Below are 16,390 nucleotides of genomic sequence, written 5' to 3'. Positions count from 1 at the left end.
AGTGGCTGCCATCCGTACGACCAACCAGGGCCGGGGACAAACTGCAACTGAGGTACATGCCCCTCACGGACACCAAACCCGGGTCTCTCTGGACCGCAGGCCGATGTTCTAACCGCTGAGCCAAACCGGCCAGGGCTGACTCAGACTATTTTAAACAACAGTGGACATCACTGGACTAGTGAAGCGAAGATTTCAGAGGTACGGCTGCCTTCAGGCAAGAGCCATCAACTCAAAAGGTTCCAAAGACCCAGTTTTCTCCTTCCTTCCACTCGTGTCCTCGGCAAGGTCCACTTTCCACCACAGCTGACTTGCCTTGTGGTCCCCCAAGAGCCACCCCAGCTCCTGGGTCTACAGCCTTGCCTGTTCCCAGAGACAGAATCTTTATTCCAGCAAAATCCTGATAGTCCCTCTGATTGGACCAACCCAGGTCATATGCTCACCCCTGAGCCAATCACAGCATCCAGGGGCGGGGTGTGTGCAAATTGGCTTGGCCTTGGTCACCTGCTCCACCCCCTGGAGCCGGGACACCAAGTCAGCTTCCCAGGCACCACATTCCACCCCTTAGGAGGACAGGGCCTGGGGGGGGGGGATGCTGGGAGGCATCCACACATGGTCACCAATGGTCACTGACCCATCAAGCAGGGTCATTGTGGGGATTAGATATAACTTGTGAGAAGCATGCAGTTGGTGCCCCTTAAAAGGCAGTTATTCTTTTTGTTATTGCGTATAAAAGGCCATCGTGAGAAAGAAGAATGAGATTTAATTTGTGGTTCCAAAGGATAAAGCCAGTGTCCATAAATGGAAACCCCAGATAGCTGGGTTTTGATTCAATCTAAGAAGTATTTCCTAGCCCTGGCCGGTTTGGCTCAGCAGTTAGAGCGTCGGCCTGCGGTCCAGAGAGACCGGGGTTTGGCTCCCACTAAGGGCACGTACCTCGGTTGCAGTTTGTCCCTGGCCCTGGTTGGTCATGTGGGTGACAGCCACTCAATGTGTCCCTTTCACGTCGATGTTTCTCTCTCTCTCTCTTCCTCTCTCTCCCTCCTACTCTATCTGGAGAAAAAAAAAAAAGGAAAAAAATGTCCTCGAGTGAGGATAAAAAAAAAAAAAGAAGCATTTTCTAATAAGTGGCATAGTTCTTAGTGAGCCTCCCATCATCGGAGGGGAACAAGAAAGGATTAAGATCTCAGCCTGGGGCAGCTCTGAGCAGAGGCCTCTGAGGCCGGTGGGATTCCAGGATCCTCTCCAATGGCGGTCCATGAGGCACAACCAGGAAAATGAGGTCATTATCGCTTAAAAAAATTTAAACCAAGGCATCAGAGGCAAGAAAAGAGAATTAAGAGCTTAAAACTCGCTGATCCTCTGACAATCTGGTCCCAAGGGCAGGGGTGACAGGCACATCCAGGAACAGAGCTGCTCCCTGGAAGCTCAGGGCGGCGCAGGGCCTCAGCTGTGGCTCTGGGCTCCCCTGGGAAGCAAGTGCAGGGGACAGAGCAGGGCTGTGCACACGGGCAGTCCACCTTAGGGTCTCCCCAGTCTCTGCCCACCAGGCCAGGCCAATACCCAGGGCTGCGGGAAGGGGGCCCAGCCGAAGAGGAGGCTGCTCACAGAACAGAGGGACAGCCAGCACTTTGGGTGACCCAAGAGAGGGGCAAGCCAGCCTGTCAAAGACCCTGGCCACCAGGGAAGACAAGGTCCAGATGCCAGGGTCAGGATCCCCCATGTCTAGCCCCAGGTCTCCTTCCAAGCTCAGTTCTGACAACTCGGCCACCCCGAGCCACCTGTTCCCACCGAGCTACCCTGGCCTCCTCGCACCCCACCTTTGCTCCTGCTGGCCCCTGCCCTTCCCCCACAGTCTAACTTCCTGCCTTCCAAACACATCTCCGTCCTTCAAGGCTCTTCCCAAATCCAGCTTCCCCCACAGTCTTCCCTGCTCAACACCTCCACCAGCCACCCCTGGAGCCTGAGGCCCCGGCACACCAGCACATTGGTGGGGAGACTGAGTCCCCCAACATGACTGCGGGTGATCCTCTGCACCTTTTCCCCCGTCTGCAAAGTAAGGATCCGAACAGAGCCTAACGGAGTCTTGTGAGAATAAATGGATCAAGCAGCAAAGGTTTTGGGGAGGGTCATAAATGTCAGCTATCGTCCTCATGGGTTGTAGGTACAAGTACTTGCTTTGTGATTCTGAACGGTTCTCGGTGTCCGGCACCCCAGGCCGAGGGAGATGAACCGAGCTGCCCGTGCGAGGGTCGGAGGGGACGCTGGTGAAGTGGAGGTGACGGAGTCTGAGGGTGACTTTGCCGCCTCACCCATGCTCACGGGGCTCCTGTTTGTGCCCAGCTCCGGAAAGAGGCTCAGAGAAGAGAGACGGGACTACCCTGCCCTTATGCAGAAGTGGCCCCGAAATGAGAAGGCCGTTCCCCCAAATCCCAGATGATTCAAGCCAAGATCCCACCACCCACCACCTTGAAGCATGAAAGAGGTCAGTCCCGGACAGGGAGGAGCTGGTCCTACCCTCCCAGGTGCAGGTGAGCTTATGGAAGTGGCCCCTATCAGGGCTGGTCCGGGCCAGACTAGAAATCTCTCCCAAGGAGTCCCGAGAGGGCCCCAATGTCTCCACAGGAATGGGTTCCCCAGGGCACCCGTGACACCGCGCTCCCACCTGTGCACTGGGTGCACCTGAGCTGGACACCTAGCCTCTCTGGGCAGCAGTTTGGCCTCAGCAGTGAAGTTCTGGCCCCCGGAGCCCACCACTGGAGGTGGGCAGCAAGGGCACGGCCATGCCCAGCAGTGCACTGGCACAGCTGTCTCTGGGCACACATGAGGCCCAAATACCCTAAAGACAACACTCAGAATTTGCTAGGGGGTAGCTAATTTCCAAAAGAGCCTAGTACCGGAGGGTATGCCACAGTCATTTGGATGTGAAAAGAAACACTACCTTGCTTTGTCCCTGATGGTTCAAGGGTCGTGTGGCTTTGCAGTGGTTGGCATTTCCTGAGTACCTGCTACAGGCACTGGACACACGTGACCGCTGGTGAAACAGCTGCTGTTCCCATTCTAGAGATGGGCAAGTGTAGGCTCGGGGGCAGTAAATAACTAGCCCAACATACACAATTCAGAAGTGGCCATGCTGGGATCCAAACCGAGGTCTCTCTGATCCCACATGTCCTTTCTCAGGGACCTCTGGAAACAAGAAGGAAACAGATTCATTTCACCCAAGTGAGGTTTATGCACAAGCATTTAGGAAGCACCCACTGTGCCAGCCGTTATTCAAAGATAACGCAGAAGCCTGGGTCCGAGCTCTGGGGGAATCTGGGAGATGAGACGGAGACACGTGGGCAGCTAGAAAATGATGTGGGGAGCTCACACCCTCCCAAACCAACCACAGCAGGACCAGGCACGCAAGGGAAGGGATTGAGGTGGAATCTGCAGGTACCCGCTGTGACCACCAGATGGCAGACATAGGCTGCGAAATCAGACTCCGTCCTTGGAGACCAGGGATAGGTCACCTTGGGTCACTTTTTCTAGGAGTGCAGGTGCCTGGCAAGCTAAACAGCTTGAGGGGAAGGAGCGAAGTGTGAATGTTTTTAGGCATCTGCGACTAGGTGGGTGAAAACATCCGGGATGCAGAGAACCTGGAAGGGACACCACACCAGTGACGAGGACCAGGTGGCAATAGGGATCGTGTGAACCAGCAAGCCCCCTGTCCTGCGTCCCCCAACGCTGGGGCCCTCGGTCCCGCGGGCCGCACTAGTCCCTCCCCATGGTGTAGCCCTGGATCATGCTGCTGAAGTAGGCTGCCGTGTTGCGCTCCGGGTGGAAGAGGATCAGGTAGCACTTCGGGCCGAAGTAGCCCAGGCTAATGCCCAGGAGGTTGAGCACAGTGACCAAGAGGTCTAGGAAGGTGACCAGCACCCCCTCGTAGACAGACATGAAGGTGCAGAGGGAGATGGAGGAGATGCAATAGAAGGTCGTGCAGAAGGTAATGAACTTGGCCTCGTTGTAGTTGGTGGGCAGCTCCCTGCCCATGTAGGCGAAGCCGAAGCCGGCCACAGAGAGGAGCAGGTCCAGGCTGGTGTTGACCAGCAGCCCCTTGCGGTAGTTGGGGTTGCAGGAGAGGACCATGACCTCGGGGTCCCGGGGGTCCGCTCGGGCGGTGGGGCTGATGCTTGTGACCAGCAGGCTGCATATCACAATGACCACCTTGAGCACCATGACGAGCACCACGAACACGTAGGGCCCGTGGCAGCGAACCCAGTAGCCGTAGGCGCGCGGCAGGCGGCTGGCCATCTTGAAGACGCACACGATCTGGAAAGAGCGCACCGTGATGCAGGAGATGCAGACGGTGATGCAGACGGTGAAGAAGGTCTGGCGGCAGAAGCAGGTGGACACCGTGGGCGGCCCCACGTACACAGGCACCATCGTGTACGCCACCAGCAGCGGCGTCAGTATCAAGAAGCACATGGGGCCCCCCGCTGAACGAACCATGGGGGTCTGGAGATGCTTCCAGAAGATTACCAGGATGGCCAGGGTGCTGAGGAAGCCCAGGGCCGCCAGCACGGCCACAACGAGGGTGGGTGTGTCCTGCCACTTGAGGAAGGCCAGTCGCCGCTTGAAGCAGGAGGTGTCTTTCCTGTGGGACCACTCATTGCTCAGGCAGGGCTGGCAGTCGAATTCATCTGCAAGAGCCCACAGCAATTCCCGTCAGCCGAACCCACCCTCCTGCGGGGCCAGGCCCCCGGGATGGAGAGAGAGAGCTAAGGTGACCCCTGCAGTCACAGCCAACATTCACCGAGTCCCTGATACCCACTGGCTCATCAAGTCCTCACAGCAACCCCATTTCACAGATGACGAAAACTGAGGCTCCGTCAGGGAAGGTCAGGAAGCCAGCGTGTCCAGAGGCAGGATCTGAACCCCCGTCTCTTTGACTCAGAGCCGAACAGCTGTAATCCCTGCCTTCCAAGACCTCACTCTCCGGTGGAAGAGACTGTCAACTATTTATTCAAAGAATCCATTCAGCAAGCATGTGTCTGAGCACCGTCCACTGTGAGAAACACCCGAGGTGGGCGGCCACAGAGATGGAGTAGCCCAGCCCCCGCCTTCAGGCAACTTGGTGCCCTGGGCTCTTCCAGGCACATAGTAAGTGGTTTGATTGGCAGATGGATACATCCATTTAATTTACTAACCAATGAAGTCATGAAAAAAAATAATTTGAGCCCCAGCTCTGAACTGTGCTAAACCCGGACGTGGACAGAGAGATGACAGAGTCCGCGTCTTCCTGGAGTTATGATCTAGAGAGGGAAATGTTAGTTAATCCTTCTAATCAAGAATGTCATTCAAGAAATATTCACTGAGCAGCTGCTATGGGCTCTGAGCTGTGCTAGGCATTTGGGAGACCAGAGAGACACGTCAGATACTGTCCCCGTCTGCCAGGGACACTTCCTCTGTTGGCAGGCCACTCATTCACTCATGCATTCATTCCGGTATTGTCCACCCATCCCCCGGGGACTTTCCCTGGCCTGGCACCCCTGGACCGTGGACTACGTGAAGATTTTTCTCTACACCAGGTACTGGGGAGATACAAGTGGAATCAAACATGGCCCCTGGCCTTTGGACACTTACATTGATTGCTTCAGGGAGGCCCAGAGATCCTGCCAAAGGGGGAGGGGCCTGGAGACCTCCGGGCAGGGCAAGGGCGAGAGAGGGGTGCCAGCCTGCAAGCCTACCTTCAGTTTTGTTGAGGAAGGTGCCAGGCAGGCAGTCAAGACACTCAAAGCAGCAGGGGTGGATGCCCACTGACTTCTTCTTCTGCCCAGGCTGGCAGTCCTTGGAGCACGTGGACACGGGGACCTGGCGGGAGGAGGGCGTGAGACCCTGGCCCTCCTCCCCCACACGCTGAGGGCCTCCCGACTCTCCCTGCTCCCTGCAGGGCAGGGAAGCCTGGCCCGTCTGGAAGGGGAAGGGGTGCTGAGGTTGCCATTCTTAGAACTGGACCTTTGTAGGGACCTTGTTCGTTTTGCCTGCCTGAGACCTGACCACACCCACCCAACTGAGGAGGCAGAGACTTTAGGAGGCTGCTGGGAGGACAGGACGTGACTCTGGGGCTGCTGGCATCCACCTTGTCTCCAGGGCAGAGAACATGCCCGAGGAAGAATCTGAGAGACGGAGAGTGAGATCCTGGATCCATCCTTGCCTGAAGCCTCACTTCTACCCCTAGAGGTTTCAGTGATGTGAGGTGATGATTCACGTTTTGCTTACATCACTTTCTGTCACTGCAACCAACAGTCTTATGCGCACAGCCTGGGGGGGTGGCTTTTAGGTGAGCAAGAGCAGGTAGGCAGTGACCATGTGTGTTGTTTTTACCGCTGTATTTCCAGAACCTAGACGAGTACCCAGCACAGAGGCATGTGGCCTGACTGGGAACTGAACCCACAGCCTTCTGGAGTACGGGATGACACTCCAGCTGAGCCACCTGGCCAGAGCAACACTCCATCCTGTAAGCCCCCCAGCCTGTGCAGGTGGGTACTGCAGCCCTAGCGAACAAATGAAGGCACCAAACCGATTTACTCCATAAAAATCCCGAGAAGCTCAGACACCGGCAGCGTCGGGAGCTCTGGAACTGGGGACAGTGTGAGGCAGGGGGAGAGTAGTAGGTTCTTCCAGAAGCTTTGAGATCCCTTGATCCCCACCCCTCCCCACGAGCCTGAGTGTCTACCCCTCCCCACACCAGCAGAATTCTGACACATATTGTCTAAGGAGGATTAAAAATGGAGCTTTGGCCCGGACGGTGTGGCTCAGTGGATTGAGCGTCGTCCCATGGACTGAAAGGTCCCGGTTCGATTCCCAGTCAGGGCACGTGCCCAGGTTGCGGGCTCGATGCCCAGTAGGCAGCGAGCAGGAGGCAGCCAATCGATGTTTCTCTCTGACATCGATATTTCTGTCTCTCTCTCCCTTCCTTTCTCTCTAAAAAAAAAAAAAAAATCAATAAAAGCATATCTTTCAGAAATGGAGCTTTAGACGGACAGCTGCCAGAGACAGTTAAAGGGTAGCTACCACACCGGAAACATGAGCACTAACTGGCAGGGTGTAGCCTGGGTGCTGTGCAAAGAGCACCTCTACCATGGACACGCTGTGTGGCCTCAGGGAGGTCACGCAACCTCTCTGTGCCTTCAGTTTCCTAAGCCGTAAGAGAGGGAGAACAGCAGCCTCTGTTTCCTAGGGTTGACATGAGAACTGCAGCCCTCAGCACACGCATGCCCAGTGAACGCCGACTTCGCGGAGGCCCTGACCCCACGGTGCTGAGGAGCCAGCAGGCCCTGAACTTCCAGTTCTCGATCCACGTGGAAGGACGGGACCCAGACAGGACACCCACAGATAGAGACCAGCTATCGGTAATGATCTCGGTGCGCTCCTTGACAAATGGACCCCGGCCGCCCCAGCAGAGGCCTCCCCCAGCCCCTGGGGGGCTGACCGCGCCGTCGGGGGTGTGCCAGGAGACGCCGCCGACGACCCTCAGCTGCCGCCGCGTCGGGTGGTAGGAGGCGAAGCTCTGGAAAGGGTTCTGGCTCCGGTTCCACTGCCACTGGATGACCTCCAGGGGCATGGGCAGGTCCCCCTGCTGGTCGAAGAAGATGTGTTGGCCCAGGAGGGTGAAGTTGACCTTCCTGATCTCCTGAAGCAGCTGGAGGGGCGGGAGAACAGGGAAGCGGAGCCGGCATCAGAGGCTGGGCCAGGCCTGGGAGAAACCTGCCCTCCCGCTCCCCTCGACCTCCGCATCTGCGTGATGGGGCCACGGGACTTTGTAACTGTGGCACGTGGGAGGCAGTGGCTCTGGGTTTAGGCATCAGCTGTGCCTCGGGCCTGCGGCTTAACCTCTCTGAACCTCTGCCTCTTCTGCAGAAGGGGAGCAACAAAAACCCTACCTTCTGGGCTCTGAAGCAATAAATACGTCAATCTATGTTCGGGGCTTAGAACAGGGCCTGAGTAAATGCTCACCTCTACTGAGGATTTGATAATATTCCCTCTCTCAGAAGTCCCTTTGGCCATCCCTCTGGAGCCCATACCTGAGCACCAGAGTCCACTCCCTTGCTCACCTCTAAGAATCTGGAATCTCCCCTGCCCCCCAGGTCCCACCAGCCTCCCCCTACTCCACCCCATCACTCTCAGGACACAGACAATGGGACAAACTAGAACATGCTTGGGACTGGGCCTCCTTGGGCCGGAATTCCATCCTAGCCCTGTCCTCGATGTGCTGTGTGACTGTGAGCAAGTCACTGAACCTCTCTGGTCTGACTCCAAAGGGGCTCCCAACTTAGCCTGGCTCCTAGACTTCCCCCTCCGTAAATAAGAGAGTCCACTGGGGGTACATCTTGGGGGCCCAGCGCTCGCTTCTCCTTGGGGACTGACAGAGAAATTGCCAAGGGAGATGGTCCCTAGCCTTCTCCCCAAGGAGGCTTCCAGAGTCAGGACTCTCCTTCTGGAATGTCCAGCAGCCGCCCTCCCACCACTTAAATCCTGCCTTCCCCAGCCCTGCCCCCCTGCAGAGCGGCAGCTCTGACCCTCCTGCACTCAGCAGAGGTGGTGCTGAGCTGTCCCCATCTCCCAGGGCGAGGTCTGATTCTCTCGCAGTGCCGGCCAGGGCCCAGCACGCGATGGTGCTCAGTCAGCGGGGCTGGAGAGCCCGGCTCTGTGTCGGTGCTCTCTGGTCTGCACTGTTGGGGGAGGACAGAAGTCGACTGGTCCTTCATCCCGGCTCCTGCCGACCGTGGCTGGGAGACGCCTGGAGGGAGAAGCGGGAGGACCACAGCGGGATGGGCCAGACCTGGGTTCAAAGCCACAGGCTGCTGTTTACCACTGAGCAATCGTGGGCGAATCCCTCTAACTCCCTATCCTCAGTTTCCCTGTCTGCAGACTATCAACTTCGTAGGACGGCCATGAGGTAAGGTGGTGTACACGGGGCACATGGCCTAGCAGGCGCTCCGAAAACAGTAAAGCACCCATGATAATTGTGTTATTAATGTAGCAGGGCATATAGTGAAGTATTTTGCCAGCTGGCACCAGAATTCCTTTGAAAGAATAACTGCGTTTTTTAAAAGAATGAACACGTAGGGCTGCAAGGTTAGGCTCTGAGGTTATGGGGCGGAGAGGTAATAAATAGAATAGAGAGAGGGGAGATTTATAGAGAACTAACTAACCTGCTCTGTTAAGGAAGTGACCAGGTATTGGGGGATGGGTGGGTATCTAGAAAAGTGAGAAGGGGAGAATAAGGAGGGGCCAGGTACAAGGATTGGGGCGTTGGCTGAGCTCCAAACTTCGACAAACTCAGGGAATGGTTTCAGCGCAGTGATGTTTGGTAGCAAAGGACGAAGTGCACGGCTCCGCTGTGAAACCCTCTGCTCCCCCGGATGCTGAGTAGAATCTTCTCCACCCCAGGGGCTTGATGGTAGAGGTGTGTGTGTGAGTCAGAAACACCGAGCTAAATTCCAGGTCTGAATCAAGATGACGCAGATCTGGGACAATTATCCCTGAACCTGAAGCAGGACCTGAAGAGCTGATGGGGACCTCAGGCCCATTCCCCAGGCTCTGCACCCCGGAGAGACCGCAGCGGCCTCCACTGCTGCGCGATTTGCTTCCACCAGATTTCCCCTGAACCCTCAGACAGACGGTCACGGATGGTGAGGATTAAATTAATGAAAAGGAGCATTTGCTTTGGCACCACGAAGGACTACTGGTTCTATGTGTGGGAGGCAGGGCATGTCCCATGGCCTCGCCCACCCATTGGCCCGGAACCCAACTAGGGATGGAGAGACTAGAGCAGGAGGGGCCGGGGTGTCCTCTCCATGGCAACCAAAGACTCTGCGCCTGCTCGGGTCCCCAGCTTCTCTCACCCGCCAAGGGTAGACCACCTCTCTGGAGCAGCTGGTCCGGCTGCAGCCCAGGAGGCTGTGCAGCGCATGGGCCACGGCGTACACAGCAGAGTACACGCTGTAGGCCACGCGCTCGCCGGAGAGTGTGAGGATGCTGCTGAAGGACTCGGTGGTGTCCAGGCAGGTGTCACACTCCTGGTTGCAGGTGGCCCTCAGACTGGTCCTGTTGGGCGCGGGCGGCCTGGCCTGGGCACTGCGCAGGCGGAACTCACTGAAGCCGGGCATGGGCACGGCCTGGGTGGTGACGCCCAGGAAGGTGCCGGTGTGGCGCAGCTCGCTGAGGCTGTGCAGGACCGGGTCGATGGCCCAGGACTCGGAGGCGATCCACACGACGCCGGTGAGGTTCCGGCGCAGCACCTCGCGGAAGAAGCTGTGCAAGGCCAGGTCGGGCGAGAACACGACCACCACGCGCGCCGAGCTCTGCCGCAGCTTGTCCACGACGGCCCTCAGGCGCCTGCGCTCGCGCCGGGTCGCCGCCGGGGTGCGCGGGGGCGCGGGCAGCGCCTCGTGCAGGGCGATGCAGACGTCGCGGCGGGCCAGGCGCTCGCCGAGCAGCCGGCTGCTGTAGCGGCCGTAGTCGTCGCTGCTGACCAGCACGGCGATCCAGTTCCAGCCGAAGTGAAGCATCAGTTGCACCATGGCCTCCACGTGGTGACCGGCGCCCGGCACGGTGCGCAGCACGGCGGGGAAGCGCTGCTTGTCCCGCAGGCCGTCGCTGATGGCGCTGTAGGTGATCTGCCCGGGGAGGGCGTGGACATTGAACCGCCACCTGCCAACCCCGTTTACAGCTGCAGCCCACCTGTACCCGCGTGGTCATGCCCCGTCTCCTCACCCTGCTCGACTTCTCCTTTACCCATCGCACCTCGGACTTTCGAGCATCCGAAAGCATTCCTTCATTGACGTTTCCTGTCTGTCTCTCCACTAGGAGACAAGCTCTAGCTCCCAGCTGTATCCCCTGTGCCTGCAACAGTGTCCGCGTAGTAGGTGCTCAATAAATGCTTGTTAAGTGAATGAGAGAATGAGTTCGGTCCTGGACTAGGTGTCACACGAATATGAACATGTACTGAGCACCTACTGTGTGTCAGACCCTGTGCTAGATGCTTTACATAGTAAAAACAACAGCAAAGGCCCTGGCCGGGTAGCTCAGTTGGTTTGAGTGTCATCCTGATACGCCAAGGTTACAGGCTTGATCTCCAGTCAGGGCACACACAAGAGGCAACCAATAAATGCATTAGTAGAACCACCATTTGATGTTTCTTTCTCTCTCTTGTACATGCTCTCTCTCTCCCTTCCTTTCAGTATCTAAAAAGTAATTTCAAAAAACAGCAAAAATTACCGGATTTGTGACTACCTACTGTGTGCCAAGTCCGGTGCTAGCTTCTCTTTAAATGAATGGACATTTTATGCCAGCTGGACTGTGATGATGGTAACAGTGATAATAAGAGTAATAACAATAGCTACAGGACTTGCTATGTGGCAGGCCCTGTGCTAGGAAGCACCCAGGACAATACTGAGCATTCTCTGAGTGTCCATTCTTGTGCAAGATGCTCTACTAACAACGGTAACATTACCGCCTACCTACTGTGTGCTGGGAACTCTTGTATAGGATAAATGCTTTAATCTTCAGACAGTCTTGGGATAGAACTCTTAGCATCTCACTTTGAGAAGGCTCAGAAGAGGTGAGAGATTTGCTCAAGCCCGGCCGGTGTGGCTCAGTGGCTGAGTGTTGTCCCGAGCATCCAGAGGTCGCCGGTTTGCTTCCCAGGCAGGGCACATGCCCAGGTCGCAAGCTGGATCCCCAGTAGGGGGTGTGCAGGAGGCAGCCAGTCAGTGTCTCGTCCGTGTTTCTGTCCCTCCCTCTCCCTTCCTCTCTAAAACTCTATTTTAAAAAACATATTTTAAAAAAAAGAGATTTGCTCAAGGCTTCACAATGGGCAGGACTCAGAGCCCAGATGCACACCCAAGTCTGTCCCCAAAGCCTGAGCTCTCGACCAATAGGCCGGGCTGCTTTCCCAGGATCGGGGTCCATGACCTGAGCCTGCTTCTGCTCCCACCTCCACCCCACGACTGGCGGGGGCTGAGCCCTCTGGACAGCCACACCTCTGCCCCCTCCCATCCCTCCTCCCAGGCCTACGGGCCTCACCTGTGGAAGGAGAAAGAGGGAGAGGAAGTGGGCCACAGTCATGGTAGACTCAGAGTTTTCAGGGCCAATGACGGCCACCACGCGGGGCACATAGTGGCTGTAGTCCTCCTGGATGGGCAGGAAATTGTCGTCCTGCGCCAGGAAGTAGAGCACGGGCTGCACGTTGTTGGAGAGGTAGCAGACGTCCACCATCTCGTAGCCCAGCCGCACACCCGGCAGCAGGCCGCGGCGGCTGTTGATCTCCTCCACCGCGAAGCGCATGGCCTGCATGAGCTTGTAGCCCAGCGTCTTCACTTCGTACCTGCAGGCGCCGCGGTGCGGCAGGAAGCAGGTCCGGAGTGAGAGGGGCCGGCAGGGGACCGAGCCCGTTGTCCCCACATGCCAAGGGAAAGCTGAGGGAGGCACTGCCCAGGAAGGAGCCACCCCAGAAGATTCGGCATTTTTACCACCTCGCTGTCGCTGTACCACATCTCGGGGATCATCATCGTCCCTATGACCACCTCCAACACTCTGATCTTCGTGGCCGCCAATCACTACCATGGACTCTGGACTCTCACCGCTCGGCCAATGTCCGCAATGTGACCGCCATTACCCACTGTAACTCCACCACCATTATCACCACTGTCACCGTCATCACCTACTATTCCTGTTTCCAACAGCATCACCACTGCATCACTGTCACCACGTGTGGTCACCATTACCAATACCACCATCCTCACCAGCACCGTCATCACCATCAACCTCCATCACCACCACCATCATCACCACCACCATCACTATCATCACCACCAACATTATCACCATCAGTATCACAACCACTATCACCACCACCACCACTATCACCATCACCACTATCATCACCACCATCATCACCATTATCACCAGCACCACTACCACCATCACCACTATCACTTCCATCATCATCACCATCACCATCATCACCATCACCATTATCACCACCACCATCATCATCATCACCATCAGCATCATAACCACTATCACTTCTGCCATCACCACCATCACCACCCTCACCATCAGCATCATCAGGATCACCACCACAATCACCACCGCCACCACCACCACCATCACCACTATGATCACTTCCATTATCACCATCATTTCGCTGGACTCCCTGCCATTATCACTGGTGTCAGAACATCTAACATCATGCTTAGTATCGTCCCTGCATTATCACCCTCACCATTCTCAAGCCATCATACAATCTTCCCCAACATCACAGAAGTCTGTGCTTAGTCATCTTAGAGGCAGTGCTTAGTCATCTTTTGCACTCTCCTTCCTTTCTCCCTCTCCCAGAATGCCTTTACCCTCCATGCACAAGGTCACTCTCCTACAGTTCCAGGCTGGCTCCAACATCCGGCCTTCATCCTGGCAGGAAGATGCCCACCCAATCTCCGAGTGATGTTGCCACCCCAAGGGGAGGGGAGGGCCGAGGAAATGCCCCCCAGTCCTGGAAGTGCCCTGGGAAAAGGCAAACATTCCCCTCCGGTCTGAGAACCTGCTGCAGAAGAACCACATTCTGCCTCCAAGGGTGTGACACCTGGTGTCTCGACTGGGCCTCGAGGTGGACTCACTGGGAGTCCCCTGTTGCCAGAGGGGGTGGGGGTGGTGTTGATGGTCTCTAAGACAAGGCCTTATGATCTCAAACATCCTATAAGTCTTTACAGTAAGAGACAGACATGGGGACAACCCAGGTCTCAGTGTTTCAGAACCCGATGGCCAACGATGTCAGTAGTGGGGACTGCGGGGGCCTTCCTGGGGGCCAGCGAGGTGGCTCCAGGACGGGGATCCGGCAATGAATGAGGAGGAGCTTTCTGAGCCCTGTCTTGGCCTTGCCTCCCAAGGACCACAGAACCAGCCCGCTCCCCCTCCCCTCACCACATCCAGCCCCCCGCTGGAGACTCACTCCTTGCACTTGGGCACCTGCAGAAAGTTGAGGTGGACAGTGCCCTTCATGTTGGCATGGAGGGTGAAGAGGCCACCCAAGACGTAATCCCCAGCCAGGCTGAAGTCCGAGTTCTCAGCGGGCTCAGCCAGGACCTGTAGCAGAAAGAACAGGGAGCAGACCACCCTGGCCTGGGGTCCCATGGCTGGGAAGTGAGGGTCCCAAGAGGTGGCTCTGCCTCACCAGAGGGCGAGCTGCTTATACCAGGGGATTTGCACAGGCATTTACATAGTGACGGTCCTGCTGCTGTCGGGGCGGGGAGAACACCTGGGACAGGTGGAGAGGGGAGAGGGATCTGGGGGAAGGGGAGGAGGCTGACCGAGGACAGTCCCTTCTCGGGGCACGGTGGGGCCTGCGTGGTCTGGAAGAATCCCGTTTGGAGGTAGAGAGAGCATGTCCTGCCAACTTGGCCCTGGCCTTCTGCCTCACGGTTAAAGACTGGTCACATCCCCTGATGTTTCAAACATCTGGGAGTAAAGGACATAGATGACCACATCAGTAGACAGTAGCTTGGCAAAGGGAGCCACCTTTGGAACCTGACCAAGGTGGCCTGGCATGGGGCAATTCTAATGGCATCTGGCGCATAGCAGGTGTCCCCCAGTCTTAGCTATTGTCAATAAGAACCAGGCACCAGCCCTGGCCGGTTTGGCTCAGTGGTTAGAGCGTCGGCCTGCGGTCCGGAGAGACCCGGGTTCGGTTCCTGCTAAGGGCATGTACCTCGGTTGTAGTTTGTCCCCGGCCCTGGTCGGTTGTGCGGGTGGCAGCCACTCGATGTGTTCCTTTCACGTCAATGTTTCTCTCTCTCTCTCTGTTCCTCTCTCTCCCTCCCACTCTACCTGAACAAAAAATGGAAAAATGTCCTCTGGTGAGGATAAAAAAAAAAAAAAAAAAAAGAACCAGGCACCATACTGAATGCTTGTCATTCTCCATCTCTCTTAATACTCATGAAAACTGGGACTGTTACCAACCCAGTTCACAGATGAGGAAACTGAGGCACAGGGAAGTTGAGAAACTCACCCTGGATTGTACAAGCCACAGAGCTGACATTCAAATCACAAGCCAGACTCTAGGGCGTGGCCCTGCATCTCCACGGCGCTTGTGGATGGTGAGGTCAAGGTCACTGCTCCATACAAGCAGTGGGCCGCAGCGAGGAGAGCTGGAGGTGGGAGTGGGGGCGGGGTCTGGCTCTGTCACGCAGCGGCCATGCTCAGCCCCACAATCCATCGGTCTGCTTTGCAGAGTGAGCCCCCTCTGAGTCACCCACCTTGGACCAGAGCCAAGGGACAAGGGTCCTGGCAAAAAGGAAAGTTGAAAATTCCTACAGTTGCCTGGTCAGTGTGGCTCAGTCATTGAGCGTCAACCTATGGACCAAGAGGTCACCGGTTCAATTCCCAGTCAGGGCACATGCCCAGGTTGTGGGCTCAATCCCCAGTGGGGTGTGCAGGAGGCAACCGATAGATGTGTCTCTCTTATCAACGTTTCTCTCTCTCCCTTCCTCTCTCTCTAAAAATCAATAAAAACATATATATACATATATACACACACACACACACATATATATATATATATAATGTTTTTTTAAAGCATGTATTCTGACCTGGCATTAAAAAAAAAAAAATCCTAAAGTCAAAGGTGACTACCCCACAAAAGTTGGATGGAGGGAGCTGGCTCTTAGGGACCCATTGGTGTCAGAGACCCTTGGCCATATAATGCTGTTGGTCCATATACTGCTGTGGTCCTTTCTGGCCCTAACGATGGGGCCTAGCAGGAGCCTAAGGGGGACCTGCTATAACGCACAGCTCAGCTGGGTCTGTCACAGGGTTGTGGGGGCAGCAGGCCCTCTGCAATGCTTTCAAACGTCATGACTTCTGCTCAGCAGAGTTGTGGGAAGGATTCTCATCCCCACTGTACGGATGAGGAGACTAGGGCTCAGGGGCCTAGATGTCTTCTATGGAAGGCCCAGTGGAGGCCGGAGGCGGAACGACGGGCCCATGGCCACCCAGCCGGTGAGGAGGGCCGGGGTGGAACCAGCTAGAACCGCATAGCTCACGGTCCTCGCAGCCTGCTCCACCAGGTCCCCGATTTCCAGCTCCTCGAGCAGTCACTTTACCCTGCCCCCTCCCCCGCACCTGCCACTCTCGCCTCCATGTAACTAGGGCAGGTGGCGGCTCAAAGCCATTGCTCACTCTTTCCTCTGCCTCCCCTCATCCCCTAGACCAGGGGCTGTGGCTCCCGAGAGTCCAGGTGCCCAAGGCCTGTTTGCATGGCCACCACAGTTAAGTCCCCGTGTCCGTGCTGGCCCAAGGAGTCTCTTCATTTCCGTCTGTGGCCGGGGCCCGGCTGCAGGTCTGGGCTTGG

General features: G+C 56.5%; 1 protein-coding gene across 1 annotated transcript; it reads right to left on the bottom strand.

Moving 5' to 3' along the window:
- Positions 1-3,750: 3,750 nt before the first annotated feature.
- TAS1R2 (taste 1 receptor member 2) lies at positions 3,751-14,184 on the bottom strand. Its single transcript, XM_036257358.1, has 6 exons — positions 13,994-14,184; positions 12,070-12,370; positions 9,888-10,661; positions 7,472-7,681; positions 5,727-5,850; positions 3,751-4,679 (listed from the first exon to the last, which is right to left on the bottom strand). The coding sequence occupies exons 1-6, from the start codon at positions 14,173-14,175 to the stop codon at positions 3,751-3,753; spliced, it is 2,520 nt and encodes an 839-aa protein (XP_036113251.1). The 5' UTR covers positions 14,176-14,184.
- Between the last annotated feature and the right edge of the window lie 2,206 nt (positions 14,185-16,390).

Source organism: Molossus molossus, unplaced genomic scaffold (assembly GCF_014108415.1).
Source record: "Molossus molossus isolate mMolMol1 unplaced genomic scaffold, mMolMol1.p scaffold_m16_p_12, whole genome shotgun sequence".
Classification (NCBI taxonomy): Eukaryota; Metazoa; Chordata; class Mammalia; order Chiroptera; family Molossidae; genus Molossus; species Molossus molossus.
Note: the sequence above shows the minus strand (reverse complement) of the source record. Positions and strands in the feature narration are given on the sequence as shown.

Coding starts and splice junctions, on each gene's coding strand:
- TAS1R2 (XM_036257358.1), bottom strand. CDS start 14,175: ATGGGACCCCAGGCCAGGGTGGTCTGCTCCCTGTTCTTTCTGCTACAG. Junction 12,371..13,993: donor CAGGTGCCCAAGTGCAAGGA/GTGAGTCTCCAG, acceptor CGGCGCCTGCAG/GTACGAAGTGAAGACGCTGG. Junction 4,680..5,726: donor CTTCCTCAACAAAACTGAAG/GTAGGCTTGCAG, acceptor GGGCTCTTGCAG/ATGAATTCGACTGCCAGCCC.